Here is a 17202-nt window from a genome sequence, read left to right on the forward strand (position 1 = left end):
CTACATACGGTATAATTTCGTGATACAAGTTAATTTATAAACGTGTTTTCTGAACAACTATTGTGCAATAACACTCAGTCAATTCTTTATTGCAGCCACGACTGCATTATGAATGTATCGAAGCTTACGGATGATCTAAACGAGACTTTATCTCCGTATTTGTATGCAGACGGGAAGCTCGTACAAATACCAGTGTACCCGAGGAAACCTAACGGGTATAGTATTCAGGTATGTACTTAGTATTGGATAGAACTTTATTACTGTAGTTTGTTAGGGGGAGAGAAGTTACCTCAAAACATTCAAACGTTACTGAACGGTAAATTGTTATACATTTTTGAAATTGTCTTAAGTGTGGCACAAACAGAATGATTTTGATTTTAGTATTCAGGGATTCTAGAAACGCTATGTTTGAAAATTTCAGTTTTTCTTGATATTTGTGATTATCGTTCTTTTAGTTAAATGAAAGCAGTATCACAATTCTTATTTGTGCTTAGAGAATTGAAAATCGTATCTTAAAAGGAATAAGAAACATTAAAAATATTCAGTCAGTTTAATGACCTTTACCTACGTATTTAATGCAATAACAATTTATGAAGAAGATTGTCTTTAAATTATTAAAGGGTCTCTCTAGAGCCTAGAGCTTGCACCTTCATATTGTACGAGTCAGTGAAATAATATTTGATTTATGAATAGTTAAAACAAGGTGAATTGAGTTTACTAATTTTCCCTTTCTCCGTTAAAAGCCGGTACTTTTTATCAAGACCACATTTTAATATGAGATGGAATCCTTTGAATTTAAAAGAACGATTATAAATATTCTTCATTTTCTGCTTTCTTTTTGGTAGTTTTTGTTTTTTTATTTACAGAAAGGTTCCTGGTTGTCGAGCAAGTTCAAACGTTATTTCCTAGTGGACAACTTTCTTTCAACTGTGGCAAACATTACAAGTACTGTGTACCTGCGAACTATGGTGATACAATTACAGTGAGTTTACTTTTAGTGCCCCCGCACACTGCAGACTAAAGGCGCGTACGCACGTACGAACACGAACATAGCGAACACAAACACCAGACCCGAACATTTGGTTCGTACGTATGGACGGCATATTCGAACACGAACGCAAACATACTTCGAGTCGAGTTCGCGAACAACAGTCGTGAACTCTATCTTAGTAGCCATGACGGCGCCGTTGGAAGTGGTCGATTGTGAAGTTATTAAAGCGCTTCGAACACCGTCCATACAGAACACACACCAAGGATCGCCGCGAACATGTTTGACGAACAGAGTGTTCGATGTTCGATAGTGGTACGCACGTGCGAACCAAGTTGTTGCATATCATGTAACGCAACAAATTTGTTCGTACGTGCGTACGCGGCTTAAGGATGCGTCTACACGGTCCATGTAGCTGGAGCAAGTTAACATGCGCAAGTGACAAGTGACAAGAGCGAGTCGTTGGACCCGCACGTTTTTAAAATGCATGTAACCTGCGCATGTGCCTTAACATGCGCAAGGTACTTGCACCGCGTAGATGCACCCTAGATTGTCGGCCGATAGATGACGTTGACGTTGTTATGTGCGCACTATCATTTTTGTCTCCATATTGATTAATTGACTCGGGCAAGCACGCACTATTTTGCAGTGCGCACTTCAGAAACTTTTTTGCTGTGGTAAAACGGTAAAATCATAACCAAATTAATTTTCAATTTAAAACGCTTGGAAGTGACTCCTGTTTTTTTATTTGTATTTTATTTTAACAGAATCGAACGTGACAAAACCACAGCAAGTTCTCTGAGAGTGCACATTTCTGTGGAGGCAGTATATGCATCGAAGTCTCTACTCTCAGAGACAGTTACCATGACATTGAGAGTGGTGCATATCATGCCTGATGCTGGCGTGCATCGCGGTCTTGAGGTAAGTAAGCCCTGAATATGATAGAAAATTAAGTAATGTCTATCTATTCCATGGACAACATAAAGGTTTGCTTCTCAATGTAAAAAATCACATAGTTGTTTTAATAAGACTAATGTTCATGTTGTCAGTAAACTTATTAACTATATACTATATATAACTATTTACTTTCAGTATGTGTGTTCACAGCACAATAAAAATCTCCGCTCCTCTAATAATCGTCTTCTTCACTGCCCTGCTCACCGTTCAGATATTATTCACTCTTCCTTCTTTGTTAAATCTATCCTTCTCTGGAATGAGCTACCCTTGGAGGTCAGGATGGTAAATAGTCGACACACGTTTAAAATTAAACTACGTAATCACATCCATGGCAAGTTGGCGGAATCATTACGCTAGTTCATTTTCTTCACTTTTCACATTAGTGGTTATCAACATTGGACTTTATTGTAAAGGATATAAAGTTTAAAATCGGGCTGTAATCAATGTCTATGTGATGTTCTAGATATGGGGTGGTCTACTAGGCTGCCTCCTCAGCTTGTACGCGATGGTGCAGTATCGAGGAGTGGTGCGCCGAGGCGGGCTCTACGTGTCTGTGGTGCCTCTACTCTCAGGGGCACTGGCTGATACCTTGTACTTTGTGAGTATTATGGCTTGGGAATCCCCGTCAGACGCATTGCGTCGGGTTGCGTTCATAAACTGACTTAACGCACCGCTATTTTAAGAGTTAAATGAAACATTAACTGACATAAAAAAGTAAAATTACCGGAAAATTTAATAAAAATTATAACGACAATTTTAAACAGTTTTGAGCAATGGGTAGAAATTAAAGTGTAGCAAACGAAACTATTGGCAAAACAAATTTTTATCGTCATCTATTCGCTTGTATTTTTTAATAACAATAAAATAATCGAACAGTAATGTACTTACTTAACTAACAGAGACTGCTTCAATATGCTGTATCTTTGAAAAAAGTGTTATAAGTAGAGGTGTGTTTTGCTTTTTATCAACCTAGTTAAAATGCTATCAAAAACTTTGTTTGTAAGCCGCATTGAAAATTCCCGGAAAATGTCGTCAAAACAAAGCATAACATTAAACGACTAAGTAATGGATTATCCTCCTGGGAGCCTACTAGTTCTGACTTATAATACCTGATATTATTCCAGGCCGCATGGATAGCCACTCTCCACGCTTTGGCCGCGGAGGCCGGCACACTGGGGCTGACATTACCGCTGTCACTGAGAGAAGAGCGCATCATCAGAGCTTTTATATATTCAGCTGTTTCATTAAAGGTTTGTGATAGAACTGATAGAGCTATCAGCATTATTCTACGTCAGCAGTAATATTCTTATGGAAGAAACAGAACGAGTTCAAAAAGACTTTAAAGAGTAGGCATATAAGTAACTCCCCTTGTTTTGCGTGCTACGCCTAACAACTCACCTGTGGATAATAGTGCTTTTAAACTGGCGAATTTTGAGTTTGGTTCGTCGTGTGGTTGACCAAGTATAGTATAGGGTTGTTAGGGCTGACCTAGTACAGGGTGGAACGATGACGCTTGAATGAGTCGTGAATAGGCCAAACCGAGCGTATACGTGTGGTCAAGCCCGGTAGTGTGTAAACGCCCTTACCGCCGTTCCCATATTGTATCTATGTGTTGATTTGCTTTTTAGAGATATGATTATGACATTCGCCCTATGCATACAGGTAATTTCGAATTCCTAACTTTAGTACAAAACAAGTAAATTGAATATTGGGAACGGCCTTTACTCTTCATTAAGTACTATGAACCATGCTCAAATAAAAAAATTGCACTTCCTATGAGGTGGCTTTTCTTTAACTAAATGATTATCTTTTTTCAGGCAGTGAAGGTTGCGTGGTTGAATTTCAATCAATGTAGATGCGACGTGTTCTTTTTAGATTGGTCGGAGTATAATGCACCATTTAAAGGTAAATAAAGAGTTTTTGACACAAACATAGTGAGCTTTATGAGCTCTTGCCCGACACCACATCATACATAACTAGCTGAGATATAACTGGATAATGTCCACAATTAGACAGACACTTCTTGATATAGTTGGAGAGAGCGATTTTATCAAAACTTACGGAAGTCGGATTTGTAACTTCATAGTTTGAACGCGATTTCCCACTAAGCTTTCATTTGCTGTTAGCAAAGGCGATTAACTTATATCTAAGTAGGAATGACTTTGCTCAACTTTTGTCACTTTTCCGATTTCCTTATCGCTATCATGAATTCCAATCATCACGTCTATTTGTGGTTAAATCTAGTTTTCTTGCAATTATTTGAGATAGAGAGAGAACAGATGATAAACTTCGAAGTACTTAAGTAAACTTTAACTTTAAGTTAAGTTTTAAGTTTTGCTTAAAAGTTTTTTTACCGTAGAAAACAGCATCAAAGTGATAGAATGTTTGAGCAGTCCTCAAAACTCAGTAACATCTTAGCTGTCTTAAAAACGGTTCAGTTTAACATACATATTTCCAGGAGTATCAGCAACTGAGAAGTACAACAGCTGGAGAGCTCAAACCCTGGCTAGAGAATGGAGTGGACTGCAGACCATGAGACGAGTCTCTCCAGGATATACTGTCACTCTAGCTCTAATCATATTACATGTAAGTCGCACCGCATATAGTATAGTTATAGGATGATGTAGAAATCTTTAATACCGGTTAAGACTTTGGCAAATCTTTCTTAGCGTGATACGTTGCACTATAGATTTTTGAAAGGCCAGTGGTTTTGAACAAATAACACGCTGTCCTTTAAACTAGTCTGTAAGTCTTCATAAGATACAAGATTTAACAAAGTCATCCACGTCCCAAGCGGATAATGTCCAGTATCTACTTATATACCTAAGCTTCATGACATGGAGGCGTAAGAACAAATACACTCACTTTCTCGTTTTTTATTAACCGTCTTCTTAAAAGGAGGATATTCTCAGATGTTTGTATGCCTTTCGTTTTATTTTTTTATATAAGGCTCTGTCACCCTGGCAATCCTACCTGCCGCCTAGCCAAGGTTACAGATGGGCTGTCGCAACTATAGCCTGGTGGTCTTCCTACGTCATACTGCTGTCATCCCGGTTGGTGAGTGACAGGTTACAAGGGTCACCCACCGCTGGTCTTCCGAAGATCTGCACCAGTGTGGGACTGTCACTGATAGTGTTCGAAGAAGATTATTATGCTCATTATGTTCATGGGAGGTAAGATTCTAATGACTGTATACATACTCTGACGACGACATGATGTGATGATTACGTCAAAAACCAATACAATCATCACCAATACATCTAGATTTAAGGGCTAGCTGTTCTCTGCAGTTCTACTCGCGTACCGAAGAAACTACTTCCCGCACTCGGATAGAAAGTAATCTACATATGTCCTTTCGCAAGCTCTAGGTACTGTGTATAAACTAACTGAAATAAGTACGTACAGTACGAAGCTCGACAGAATGTGTCTGTACAGACATAGTTACATTTCCATTTAATTGATTAAGTAGGGATTTTAATGAGCTTGTAAAAAAGGTAATTAACAAAATTAGGTCACCATATCTTTGAAAAGTGAGTCTAAAATCTTCAGCTAAATTGAAATAATTTATTGTATATCGTATTTCTTGTTCAGAAACGATGACACAAAAGATATAAGATCAATGGCGGGGCCCTTGGCAACGTGTCGAGTAGTTTGCGCTCCACAACTCAGGTAGCTCCTTATCCTTATCTCTCATCATAATATTATCTCGATATTGTAAGCGTCTTAACTTCGAGAAAATTAATTTGTTTCGATTTTCCAGGACTGTGTACAAACAATTATCGCTCTCATTACCAGGTAATAAGGTTCATTTTTCATTGTTAGAAGATTTGCTTTGTTCATTAACGAGGATATACCTTATATCCTCGTTTTATAAGGACGATAATTAACATCATACTAAAACATATTTTAAGGTTTGGGAGAGACCGAAACTCGTCAATCACTATTATCGAGATTCTTGGCCGCTTTTTTTGAGAGGGTATGATTTTTTCATCACTTTAGGTTCCTTACGAAAGTGTAGATTCTATATCACTATTATTTTGTTATCATAGGCTCTTGATGGTCTCAGCTGGGTTGCCAGCGAGCGCACTGTTCTTGAACGTCTGTTGAATGTGGAGCTGAATACCAGAGAAGCTGGCAATACTAGCACTTTGCTGTACGACCCTGATGATAGCACACCTTCATGTTTTGCTGTTACTTGGTAAGTAGATAAATGGTAGCTATAATTATATAAGTTTATTCTTAATTATCTAAGATGAGATCTTAATTATCTAATAAGAGAAGACGTTTTCGACAATTATTGTAATTGCCTTCATGATCCTCCCTGGTCCTCCATTGTTTTGCAAACCTTTGCCCAAGCAAAATTCCAACGGAATTTGAGAGGTCGGGGAGTAACTGATCCGAGGAACTGATGCTAAGGAATGCCGACAAAACAGTTACTTCTGTTTTTCCAAAGGTGGGGAGAAGAATGGAGTCTAGCAACGTATGACGCCATGCTGTTTAGTGCTGTGTTCATGGCTACAAATGATCCCCTAGTCGCTGCGCTAACGACTCTTGTATCGTGGCAGGTAAGAGAAATCTGGTAGATTGAAAGCCGATCCCAAAATATTTGTGAAAGGCTAGGCAAGATAATCAGTGACAAAAACGTATTGGTAAACTAACAAAAAATATATATAAAAGGCGTTATGATGTCTCATGCCGACTACTTAAGCAGGAATCCACCCGCGACCCAAATCAACAACATAGAAAGACCATTAAATTGGGCCCAGATTGCACAAGCCGCTGATAATGAAACTCAGGAGCTTCTGCAAAAGCTTAGGGACGGTAGCCTTGACACTCGACGCTATGTGTGCAAAAACGACTTGCTCTACTACCGTTACTCTCCGGTTGGTGAAGAGTCTAGGCTCTTATGTTTCATACCGAAGGGCCACAGGCTCAGCCTCTTACGTATTTTTCATGACGAACATGAGCATATAGGAGCCGAGAAAACGGTAAGCCTTATTCTCAAACATTTTTGGTTTCCCGGCCTTAAGCAATTTGTCAATAAATATACGTCTCACTGCCTAGTGTGTATGTCCAAAAAGAGAGTTCCTCGAGCTCCTCGCCAACCTATCACATCATGGGAAAAGCCTGACGAACCCTTCAACACGATTCATGTAGATGTGTTAGGTCCATTGCCAGAGTCGAACGGTTTTAAATTTGTTTTGGTACTTGTAGATGCGTTTACAAAATTTTGTCTACTTTATGCGTTGTACCGTCAAGACACTACGGAACTCAAGCGTGTATTTGAAAATGCAATATCACTTTTCGGTGTACCTAAATTGTTAGTCTGTGATCGTGGCCGAATGTTTGAGGCCTCTAGCTTTAAGGGGTGGGTACTGGAAATGGGTTGTGATATCCACTATGTAACGCCTGAAATGCACCATGCAAACGGCCAAGTAGAAAGGTACGTTCGAACTGTTTTAAATCTCATTCGTGTGGAGAGCGATAATAAAAATACTACCTGGTCGGATGCACTGTGCAAGATTCAATTAGTTTTAAATATAACTAAGCAAAAAACTACACAACTGTCTGCCTTAAATTTGTTAATTGGATCCGACGCGACCACTCCTGTCATCCGTGCGCTAGTCCGAGATGTGGCCATCGAAAACGCACAACCAAATCGTGAAGCCTGGCGGGAGATGTGCAGGGATAGAGCCAGAGGATTGCTTAAAGAAAATCAAGCAAAGCAGGACTCGTACGTGAACCGTCATCGGCACCCTCCCAGGACTTTCCAGGTTAACGACTGCGTATTTGTCATCAAATATTCCCAATCCACCGGAAAACTTGACTCGGGGATGAGAGGCCCTTACCGAGTGACGAAGGTGCTTCCAAGTGGCCGGTATGAGCTCAAGCTATTGGGCGGTGCTCGAGGAAAGACCACGCAAGCAGCTGCGCAGTATATGGTGCTTTGGAAAGGGGAGTGGTGTCCCGAGAGTTGTGCGGCTTTCTTTGAAAGTAAGTAACTGTTGTTATTTTGTAGTTGTTGTTAACAAATGTCCTATGTTACAGCTTTTAGGTACGTTCCGTGTGAATTCAAGGAATGTACAAGGATTTGCCTGGTTACGAAGTATGTCTACGAAATTGTGAAAATCGGACTTCAGTGTGAGGTCCCGGAGGCAATCCTGGAAGACATGCCGTATGGTGTGTGTGGGCTTAGTCCCGGCAGACACGTTTTACGTGTGGGTTTTTACCCGGCAGACACTCTTTGAGGGTGTGGGCTTAGTCCCGGCAGACACGTTTTACGTGTGGGTCTTTACCCGGCAGACACGCTATGCGTGTGTGGGCTTTGTCCCGGCAGACGCGTTGTTACGCGTGTGGACCTCGGTCCGGCAGACATATCATGTGATATGTGTAGGAAGTGATGTATGAGAGTGCGAGTATATGATCAAATGGAGATGCATGTGTAAGATGACTGCTGGTAGTGACAGATGATTCTTATTTACTCGTATGATTCTATGACAGAGGGCCTTGGTAGCGTGACGTATGAAATGGTAGGCAATATTTTGCAAGTTAACAGCTTAATAAAGCTAACACATTTTCTTTTAGACGCAGAAGACGGAAACTATGACGATGAGATCGCAGGACCCTCATCAGAGCCTGCAGCTGACGCACCTGCCGCTGACGACGTCACTGAAGACCCTGCTGAAAATGTGCCCGAGGACGGAGCACGGTCAGGAGAGGCCGTGTTAGGATAATTAGGAATTGTTTACTGCATTTGGTGACGTCACCTCTCTGTCTGTATTTAAGTGGGGTAAGCTCGCCGGACAAGTCATTTGTCGGTTGGCTTTCGCACAGGACGGTCGTGAGGTGTCGGCGCTATTTGCTGTGAGTCATTTCTTTTTGTGGTTATTTAGCTGATTTGTGATTGTTATTTTTTAATTAACGGCTGTTTGTCAATTACCATTAAATTTATTTTCTTGTGATTTTGGTTATTTAATAAAATTGTTTTGAAATAAGAATAAATCAGTTGTATTTTGTGTTGCTAGTTTGTTTTTTTTTTAATAAAATCCGGCTTCTGATCCTAAAATCAGAAGTGGGATTCGCCTACATACCCACTTAAATTAGATTACAAGATTTGTTTTGAAAAACAGCCGTTAATTCGTATCTAAAATGCCACGTTCATCTTCAACCGATTCTGATGTGTCACCGCGCCGCAAAACAAAGCGCAAGAGTAGCAAATCGCGTCGGCACCGCCGCAATTCTCGTTCGCGTTCTCGCCGCGATTCCTATTCCCGCTCTCGCCATTATTCTGTTTCACGTTCACGGTCGCGTTCTCGTTGCAAATCGAAGTCGAGTTCCCGACTACGTTCCCGTCGCGATTCTCAGTTGCGTGTCACACGTTCCCGCAGCCGTGAGGGCACGGTAGGGCATACGTTAGCAGCTATAATGTCGCGATTAGATGCTATCGAGGGAAGCGTGGCCAGCACGTCACATACGCCACCACTTGCTGAACATAGCACCAGCCAACGCTGTAATAGTGACGTGCCGTCCGCGGCCGATACGTTGGCCGATGCTCTAAACGCTGTGATAAACAAAGTGAAACCACATAACTACTACGTGTCTAATTTTGATCCGGCAGTTCATAACTTCGAGACATGGTGCAATGAAGTCGAGCGGGCAAAGTTAACAAATAATTGGGGTGATTCAGAATGCTTATCGCGGGTGGCCCATTGTTTGAAAGGGGATGCCAGGACCTGGTTAAATGAATGGGTTACCAACGATCGATCCTGGAGCAATTTTATTAAAGAATTTAGATCTTTATGTCCACACAAGCTCGACTACGCAAATATCCTCTTTGAAGTCATGAACACGAACTCTAATAAATTCAATACGTATGCTGAGTACGCCCGGCGTTCACTGCTGCGATTGCGCATTGTTAAGGGTTTAAGTGAAGAACTGATGGTCCAAATAGTTATCCGAGGCATCAATGACGCCCAGGTGCGAGCCGCAGCAGCAAACGCCGATTTAACTATTGATAATTTAGTCACATTCTTAGCCATTTATACCAAGCCTAGCTTTAACAAACCTGATTATCGTGCAAGTTCTAAGTCCAATTTAGTTAATAAACGCAGCAATGCGCCCCCGGGTAGCTCGTGTTACTTATGCGGTAAAGCCGGACATTTGCGAACCAATTGCCCTAAGAAGCGTAAATCTGACGAAAAACCGAATACAGTGACATGTGCCTTTTGTAAAAAGCTTGGACACGCTGAGGGTGATTGTTATGCGAAGCGACGCGTCGAAGCTTCGAATAATAGTCAACGAAAGGTGAACCTTTGCAAGGAGGCGCATGGCTACTCAGGGTCTAATGATATCACTACCGCCGTAATCCAGGGTATCCCGGTTGACATCTTAATAGACAGTGGGGCCCTCGACGTGTCCCTAATCTCTTCTGACATTGTAAAACATTTTTCCTGTTCGCGAAAGCCAACATATCGTGTCTTAAAGGGTATAGGTAATAACGGTATTGTCGCTCACGAGTACGTTACCCTTACGGTGGAGTTCAGTAAAATCTCACTTGAAATAGACTTTGTTGTGGTACCGGCATCATATATGAATACACCAATAATTGTCGGAACCGATGTGCTTAACAGGGATGGCGTTACTTATATCCGAACAAAACACAGTCAATATCTGGCACATGCTTCTAATTCAATTTGTGCAGTCAACACTGTTAAGCCTGTCGAGCTCTCCGATATCAACACACCTCTTCAAGGTGAGGAATTAAGCCTCTTGATGCAAACAATAAACGATTTTGTACCGTTTTTCATATCTGGTACCGCAACCACGACAGTCACGACGGGTAAAATGCAAATCAACTTGACAAGCGATGTCCCCGTGGCATATCATCCTTACCGCCTTTCTTACCAAGAAAAACTTAAGGTTAGGGAAATAATAAAGGACCTATTGCACAAAAATATAATTAGGGAGTCCACATCCGAGTATGCCAGCCCTATCATCTTAGTAAAAAAGAAAGATGGTGCAGACAGGATGTGCGTGGACTTCAGGGCGCTCAATCGCATCACTATCAAGGATAGGTATCCCCTACCCTTGATAGAAGACCACATTGACCGCCTTGGGTGCTCAAGGTTTTTCACAGGTCTTGATATGGCCTCAGGCTTCCATCAGATCTTAATAGATGAGGCCTCAGTCCATAAAACAGGTTTTGTTACTCCGGAAGGGCACTACGAGTACCTTAAGATGCCTTTTGGTCTGTGTAACTCTCCTACCGTTTACCAACGAATTATTAACAAGACCCTTCGAAGATTTATCGAGGCGGGACAAGTCCTTGTTTACATCGATGACGTCCTCATAATGAGTATGACAGTTAGCGAAGGTATTAAGTTGTTACGAGAAGTCTTACAGACATTAACTGAAGCTGGGTTCTCGATAAATCTCCGAAAGTGCTCGTTTCTAACCACCGAAGTAGAGTATCTTGGCCGCATTATTAGTCACGGTCAGGTTAGGCCGAGTCCTCGCAAGATCGAAGCCCTAGTAAACGCCCCCGTGCCAAAGAACGTAAAGCAGGTTAGGCAATTTCTTGGCTTAGCAGGTTACTTCCGCCGGTATATTAAGAATTACGCCACAAAGACCGCAAGCATTTCTCGTCTCACCAAGAAAGAGGTGAAATTTCATTGGGGCAATGAACAAGAGCAAATTCGTCAGGATCTTATCAAAATACTAACAAATGAGCCCATACTTGCAATTTTTGACCCCAAATTAGTAACAGAACTCCACACAGACGCGAGTAGCGCAGGTTACGGTGCTGTCTTGATGCAAGTCCATGATGATGGTAGTAAACGTGTGGTGGCTTATTTCAGCAAGGTCACTCAAGGCGCAGAGAGCAGATACCACTCGTACGAGTTGGAAACGCTGGCGGTCGTCAGGGCATTGCAACACTTCAGACATTATTTAATTGGCATTAAATTCAAAATTATCACTGATTGCAATGCACTGAAGTCCACCGAGCGTAAGAAGGATCTGCTCCCACGCGTTGCGCGTTGGTGGATTTACCTGCAAGATTACGACTTCTCTATTGAATATAGAAAAGGCGTTATGATGTCTCATGCCGACTACTTAAGCAGGAATCCACCCGCGACCCAAATCAACAACATAGAAAGACCATTAAATTGGGCCCAGATTGCACAAGCCGCTGATAATGAAACTCAGGAGCTTCTGCAAAAGCTTAGGGACGGTAGCCTTGACACTCGACGCTATGTGTGCAAAAACGACTTGCTCTACTACCGTTACTCTCCGGTTGGTGAAGAGTCTAGGCTCTTATGTTTCATACCGAAGGGCCACAGGCTCAGCCTCTTACGTATTTTTCATGACGAACATGAGCATATAGGAGCCGAGAAAACGGTAAGCCTTATTCTCAAACATTTTTGGTTTCCCGGCCTTAAGCAATTTGTCAATAAATATACGTCTCACTGCCTAGTGTGTATGTCCAAAAAGAGAGTTCCTCGAGCTCCTCGCCAACCTATCACATCATGGGAAAAGCCTGACGAACCCTTCAACACGATTCATGTAGATGTGTTAGGTCCATTGCCAGAGTCGAACGGTTTTAAATTTGTTTTGGTACTTGTAGATGCGTTTACAAAATTTTGTCTACTTTATGCGTTGTACCGTCAAGACACTACGGAACTCAAGCGTGTATTTGAAAATGCAATATCACTTTTCGGTGTACCTAAATTGTTAGTCTGTGATCGTGGCCGAATGTTTGAGGCCTCTAGCTTTAAGGGGTGGGTACTGGAAATGGGTTGTGATATCCACTATGTAACGCCTGAAATGCACCATGCAAACGGCCAAGTAGAAAGGTACGTTCGAACTGTTTTAAATCTCATTCGTGTGGAGAGCGATAATAAAAATACTACCTGGTCGGATGCACTGTGCAAGATTCAATTAGTTTTAAATATAACTAAGCAAAAAACTACACAACTGTCTGCCTTAAATTTGTTAATTGGATCCGACGCGACCACTCCTGTCATCCGTGCGCTAGTCCGAGATGTGGCCATCGAAAACGCACAACCAAATCGTGAAGCCTGGCGGGAGATGTGCAGGGATAGAGCCAGAGGATTGCTTAAAGAAAATCAAGCAAAGCAGGACTCGTACGTGAACCGTCATCGGCACCCTCCCAGGACTTTCCAGGTTAACGACTGCGTATTTGTCATCAAATATTCCCAATCCACCGGAAAACTTGACTCGGGGATGAGAGGCCCTTACCGAGTGACGAAGGTGCTTCCAAGTGGCCGGTATGAGCTCAAGCTATTGGGCGGTGCTCGAGGAAAGACCACGCAAGCAGCTGCGCAGTATATGGTGCTTTGGAAAGGGGAGTGGTGTCCCGAGAGTTGTGCGGCTTTCTTTGAAAGTAAGTAACTGTTGTTATTTTGTAGTTGTTGTTAACAAATGTCCTATGTTACAGCTTTTAGGTACGTTCCGTGTGAATTCAAGGAATGTACAAGGATTTGCCTGGTTACGAAGTATGTCTACGAAATTGTGAAAAATCGGACTTCAGTGTGAGGTCCCGGAGGCAATCCTGGAAGACATGCCGTATGGTGTGTGTGGGCTTAGTCCCGGCAGACACGTTTTACGTGTGGGTTTTTACCCGGCAGACACTCTTTGAGGGTGTGGGCTTAGTCCCGGCAGACACGTTTTACGTGTGGGTCTTTACCCGGCAGACACGCTATGCGTGTGTGGGCTTTGTCCCGGCAGACGCGTTGTTACGCGTGTGGACCTCGGTCCGGCAGACATATCATGTGATATGTGTAGGAAGTGATGTATGAGAGTGCGAGTATATGATCAAATGGAGATGCATGTGTAAGATGACTGCTGGTAGTGACAGATGATTCTTATTTACTCGTATGATTCTATGACAGAGGGCCTTGGTAGCGTGACGTATGAAATGGTAGGCAATATTTTGCAAGTTAACAGCTTAATAAAGCTAACACATTTTCTTTTAGACGCAGAAGACGGAAACTATGACGATGAGATCGCAGGACCCTCATCAGAGCCTGCAGCTGACGCACCTGCCGCTGACGACGTCACTGAAGACCCTGCTGAAAATGTGCCCGAGGACGGAGCACGGTCAGGAGAGGCCGTGTTAGGATAATTAGGAATTGTTTACTGCATTTGGTGACGTCACCTCTCTGTCTGTATTTAAGTGGGGTAAGCTCGCCGGACAAGTCATTTGTCGGTTGGCTTTCGCACAGGACGGTCGTGAGGTGTCGGCGCTATTTGCTGTGAGTCATTTCTTTTTGTGGTTATTTAGCTGATTTGTGATTGTTATTTTTTAATTAACGGCTGTTTGTCAATTACCATTAAATTTATTTTCTTGTGATTTTGGTTATTTAATATAATTGTTTTGAAATAAGAATAAATCAGTTGTATTTTGTGTTGCTAGTTTGTTTTTTTTTTAATAAAATCCGGCTTCTGATCCTAAAAATATATATATTGGAGCTAAGTAGGCATCTGCTGTATCTCATCTTGAATAAGCGATCCCCAGGTCTGTTCTATAGGTTATTGAATTTACGGAATTTTGTATCAAATGTTAGTAGTTCCATTACCTACGTCTACGATAGTTCAAGTCGCCACTATCTAAGCATGTTATGTGATGTCTCAATCAATTCATGATTAGCAACGCCATGCCAGTTAATCTAGTTATGTATCTCGCTTTGGTTCGTCACTGACGTGCCAAGACTCATAAATAAGTGCATACTTTGTGGCTGATTTTAAAATATTTGGTAATATTTTACTTCTGTTCGTAACTTTTACGTTAGTAACCTTCCGACGCAAATGAGATAATAAGGTAGACAGCTAATTAGTACAGACCTATGACATAATTTACCACACCTCCCATTTTCGAGCATATTTTTGGACATCTAGATACCTATCTAGACCAGGAATAGAAAGATCCCTATCTATAAATACAAGAGTGTACAGATTACTTCTGTTCATAGATACTTATCATCAGGCAAGGGCATGCCTGACATAAATAGTGATGACTAAAATACTTTTATTAATGTTTCTTTTTCAGATTATGATGCACACTCGAAAATGGTTTGGAAATAGGAATCAGAGAGAAAAAACTGAAATAGACTTTTAGAAACAATATAACCACATACTCACACTAATTAAAGCTACACAATGCATCTACTACCGCTATACATTCTCTTATGTGCGCTATCATATGATGCAATAGTTTCAACTCGGAAAAGTGATGAATCTAGTGACGAATCTACTGAACAATATAGTGAAGAATCCAGTGACAGATCTACGAAAGAGTCTAGCGAGGAATCCAGTGACAAATCATACTCAAGTTATGAAGGTTTCGATATTGATACAACCTGGCCGAAGACGCCAAACAAACAAAATATGATAACCACACTAAAGGACCCGATGAGAACCAGTGAAAATGATTGTGAGTCGACGGAGTTCGTCAGCTGCACTACTCTAGCCCCGTGGGTCCCACCGCCCCCTCCCGTCAATTTACCACGAGGGCCTTTCTTTGGATTCCTCACAAACATCTGCAACGCACTCCTGTCTCCCAAGTACAAAGTTAAATACCTCGGAAAATATTTTCTCATACTCAGCAATAGCCTTAAAGGTTTCGGTATTAATTTTCTACACAAAATATGGATCAAAAGGCTTCGTAAGAGATTGAAAAAGTATTCCATTTACAATAGAAAAATAATCAAAGACAAAGTTAATGATTTTCTAATGTTTATATCGGATGGAAAGCCAAAAAAGAATAAACACTTTGAAGAAATGAATGCTATTTACACTGTCATTGATGACATGAAGATGGACGATTATGTCTATGCTTTAAAGAATTACGGCAAAGGAGTTTCCCGCCACATTGGAGCAAAAACAAGACAAGTATTCGAAGTAATCGTATTTGGCAGATATCACAGACAACCTGCAGATGTAAAATGGAAAATTGAATACACATTCAAATCGGCCGTCATAGAATATTGGGAGGAAAGATTAAACGGAACTACTCTTAATTTCACTTTGGGCCATCTATTCAAATACACTCTAGGCCGACCGTGAAATTGACTTATTTTATGTTTTAGCATCAGTAGAACACATAGGTAGGACTGAAAGAAACATGTGTTTTTTATATACCTATGTTTTGTTTTTCATTTCTATAACTTTAGGAAATTCTATGAGCCAGAACGAACCAGCGATCAAGAGTGAAGGTATTTTTGAGAGCTTTGTGAGGAATTACCTGGACAATTTATCAACAGCGTTCACAGGTAAACAGTTAATCAAATATTGTAAAATGATGTGTAGTGAATTGAAAAAAATGGAGTTTACGTACACGGAGAAGCTAGCAAAACAATTTCGATATTTATCTAAGATGGACGATGATGATGAAGAATTATTGGAGGAAATGGCAAAGTATAGAAGTCAATACGATGAAAATATGCCGAAACGGCAGCTGTTCCTGCAAGCGATGAACGAAGTATTCACTTTACAGCATAATTTGCAGTTCGATGATTATATTAATGAAATGCTAGATCTAGCCAATCGCCACATATTGACCATAAAAAAACAAACTAGAAAACTTTTAGATATGATCGTGGACTGTGTGGACAAGTTGGGCGAGAGAGATAAAAGGGATCTAGAAAGGAAAATGAGAGCAGCCATTAAAGAATATAAGGAACTTTAGAGAACATTTTGTTTCATTGTTTTGTGTCTAAACAAATATAAGTATATTCAACGGCAGGGGGTTACAAGGTGGTGTCCTTATAATCCTAATGATCAGAAGGTTGCAAAAGCAGCGCAAGCGGTGCACGCTTAGGGTCTAGAAATCAAAATATACATCGTTTATTCGTTAACAACTCGTTTATTTTTATTGTGATATCCACTATCGCTTCTGCTGCCGTTCCCGCTTCCCATTCAACTTTCATTTTTTTTATTGCAAATAACTCTAAATTATGGAATTGTCTTTTACAATAATATTCATAATAGTATTAACTATCATGATTGCATGAGCTTCAATACTAAAAATAAAACTTACTGATTGGTGGCAAGAAAAAGTCCCCGACAAAAACTCAAACTTTTTTCTTTGAAATTAGTAAACAACATTAATAGAATTGTTCCTATTCTAAGTTGATATATTTTTTTATAGTAATTACCTAATTATGTTTTTATATACCTAGGTTTTTGGTTTTTGTAGGTATATAGTATTTTATATTTAGTAAAGTAGTTTAAGTTTG

The 17202-nt window shown here is 40.8% G+C and overlaps 1 protein-coding gene across 1 annotated transcript; it reads left to right on the forward strand.

Moving 5' to 3' along the window:
• The first annotated feature begins 102 nt into the window (after nucleotides 1-102).
• On the forward strand, nucleotides 103-15101 carry LOC110371210 (meckelin). Its single transcript, XM_064038063.1, has 14 exons — nucleotides 103-228; nucleotides 867-982; nucleotides 1756-1909; nucleotides 2409-2543; nucleotides 3070-3199; nucleotides 3767-3850; nucleotides 4404-4531; nucleotides 4895-5118; nucleotides 5537-5614; nucleotides 5706-5740; nucleotides 5857-5921; nucleotides 5995-6143; nucleotides 6399-6510; nucleotides 15015-15101. The coding sequence occupies exons 1-14, from the start codon at nucleotides 109-111 to the stop codon at nucleotides 15081-15083; spliced, it is 1599 nt and encodes a 532-aa protein (XP_063894133.1). The 5' UTR covers nucleotides 103-108; the 3' UTR covers nucleotides 15084-15101.
• The last annotated feature ends 2101 nt before the right edge of the window (nucleotides 15102-17202 follow it).

The sequence above is a fragment of the Helicoverpa armigera genome, chromosome 15, assembly GCF_030705265.1.
Source record: "Helicoverpa armigera isolate CAAS_96S chromosome 15, ASM3070526v1, whole genome shotgun sequence".
Lineage (NCBI taxonomy): Eukaryota > Metazoa > Arthropoda > Insecta > Lepidoptera > Noctuidae > Helicoverpa > Helicoverpa armigera.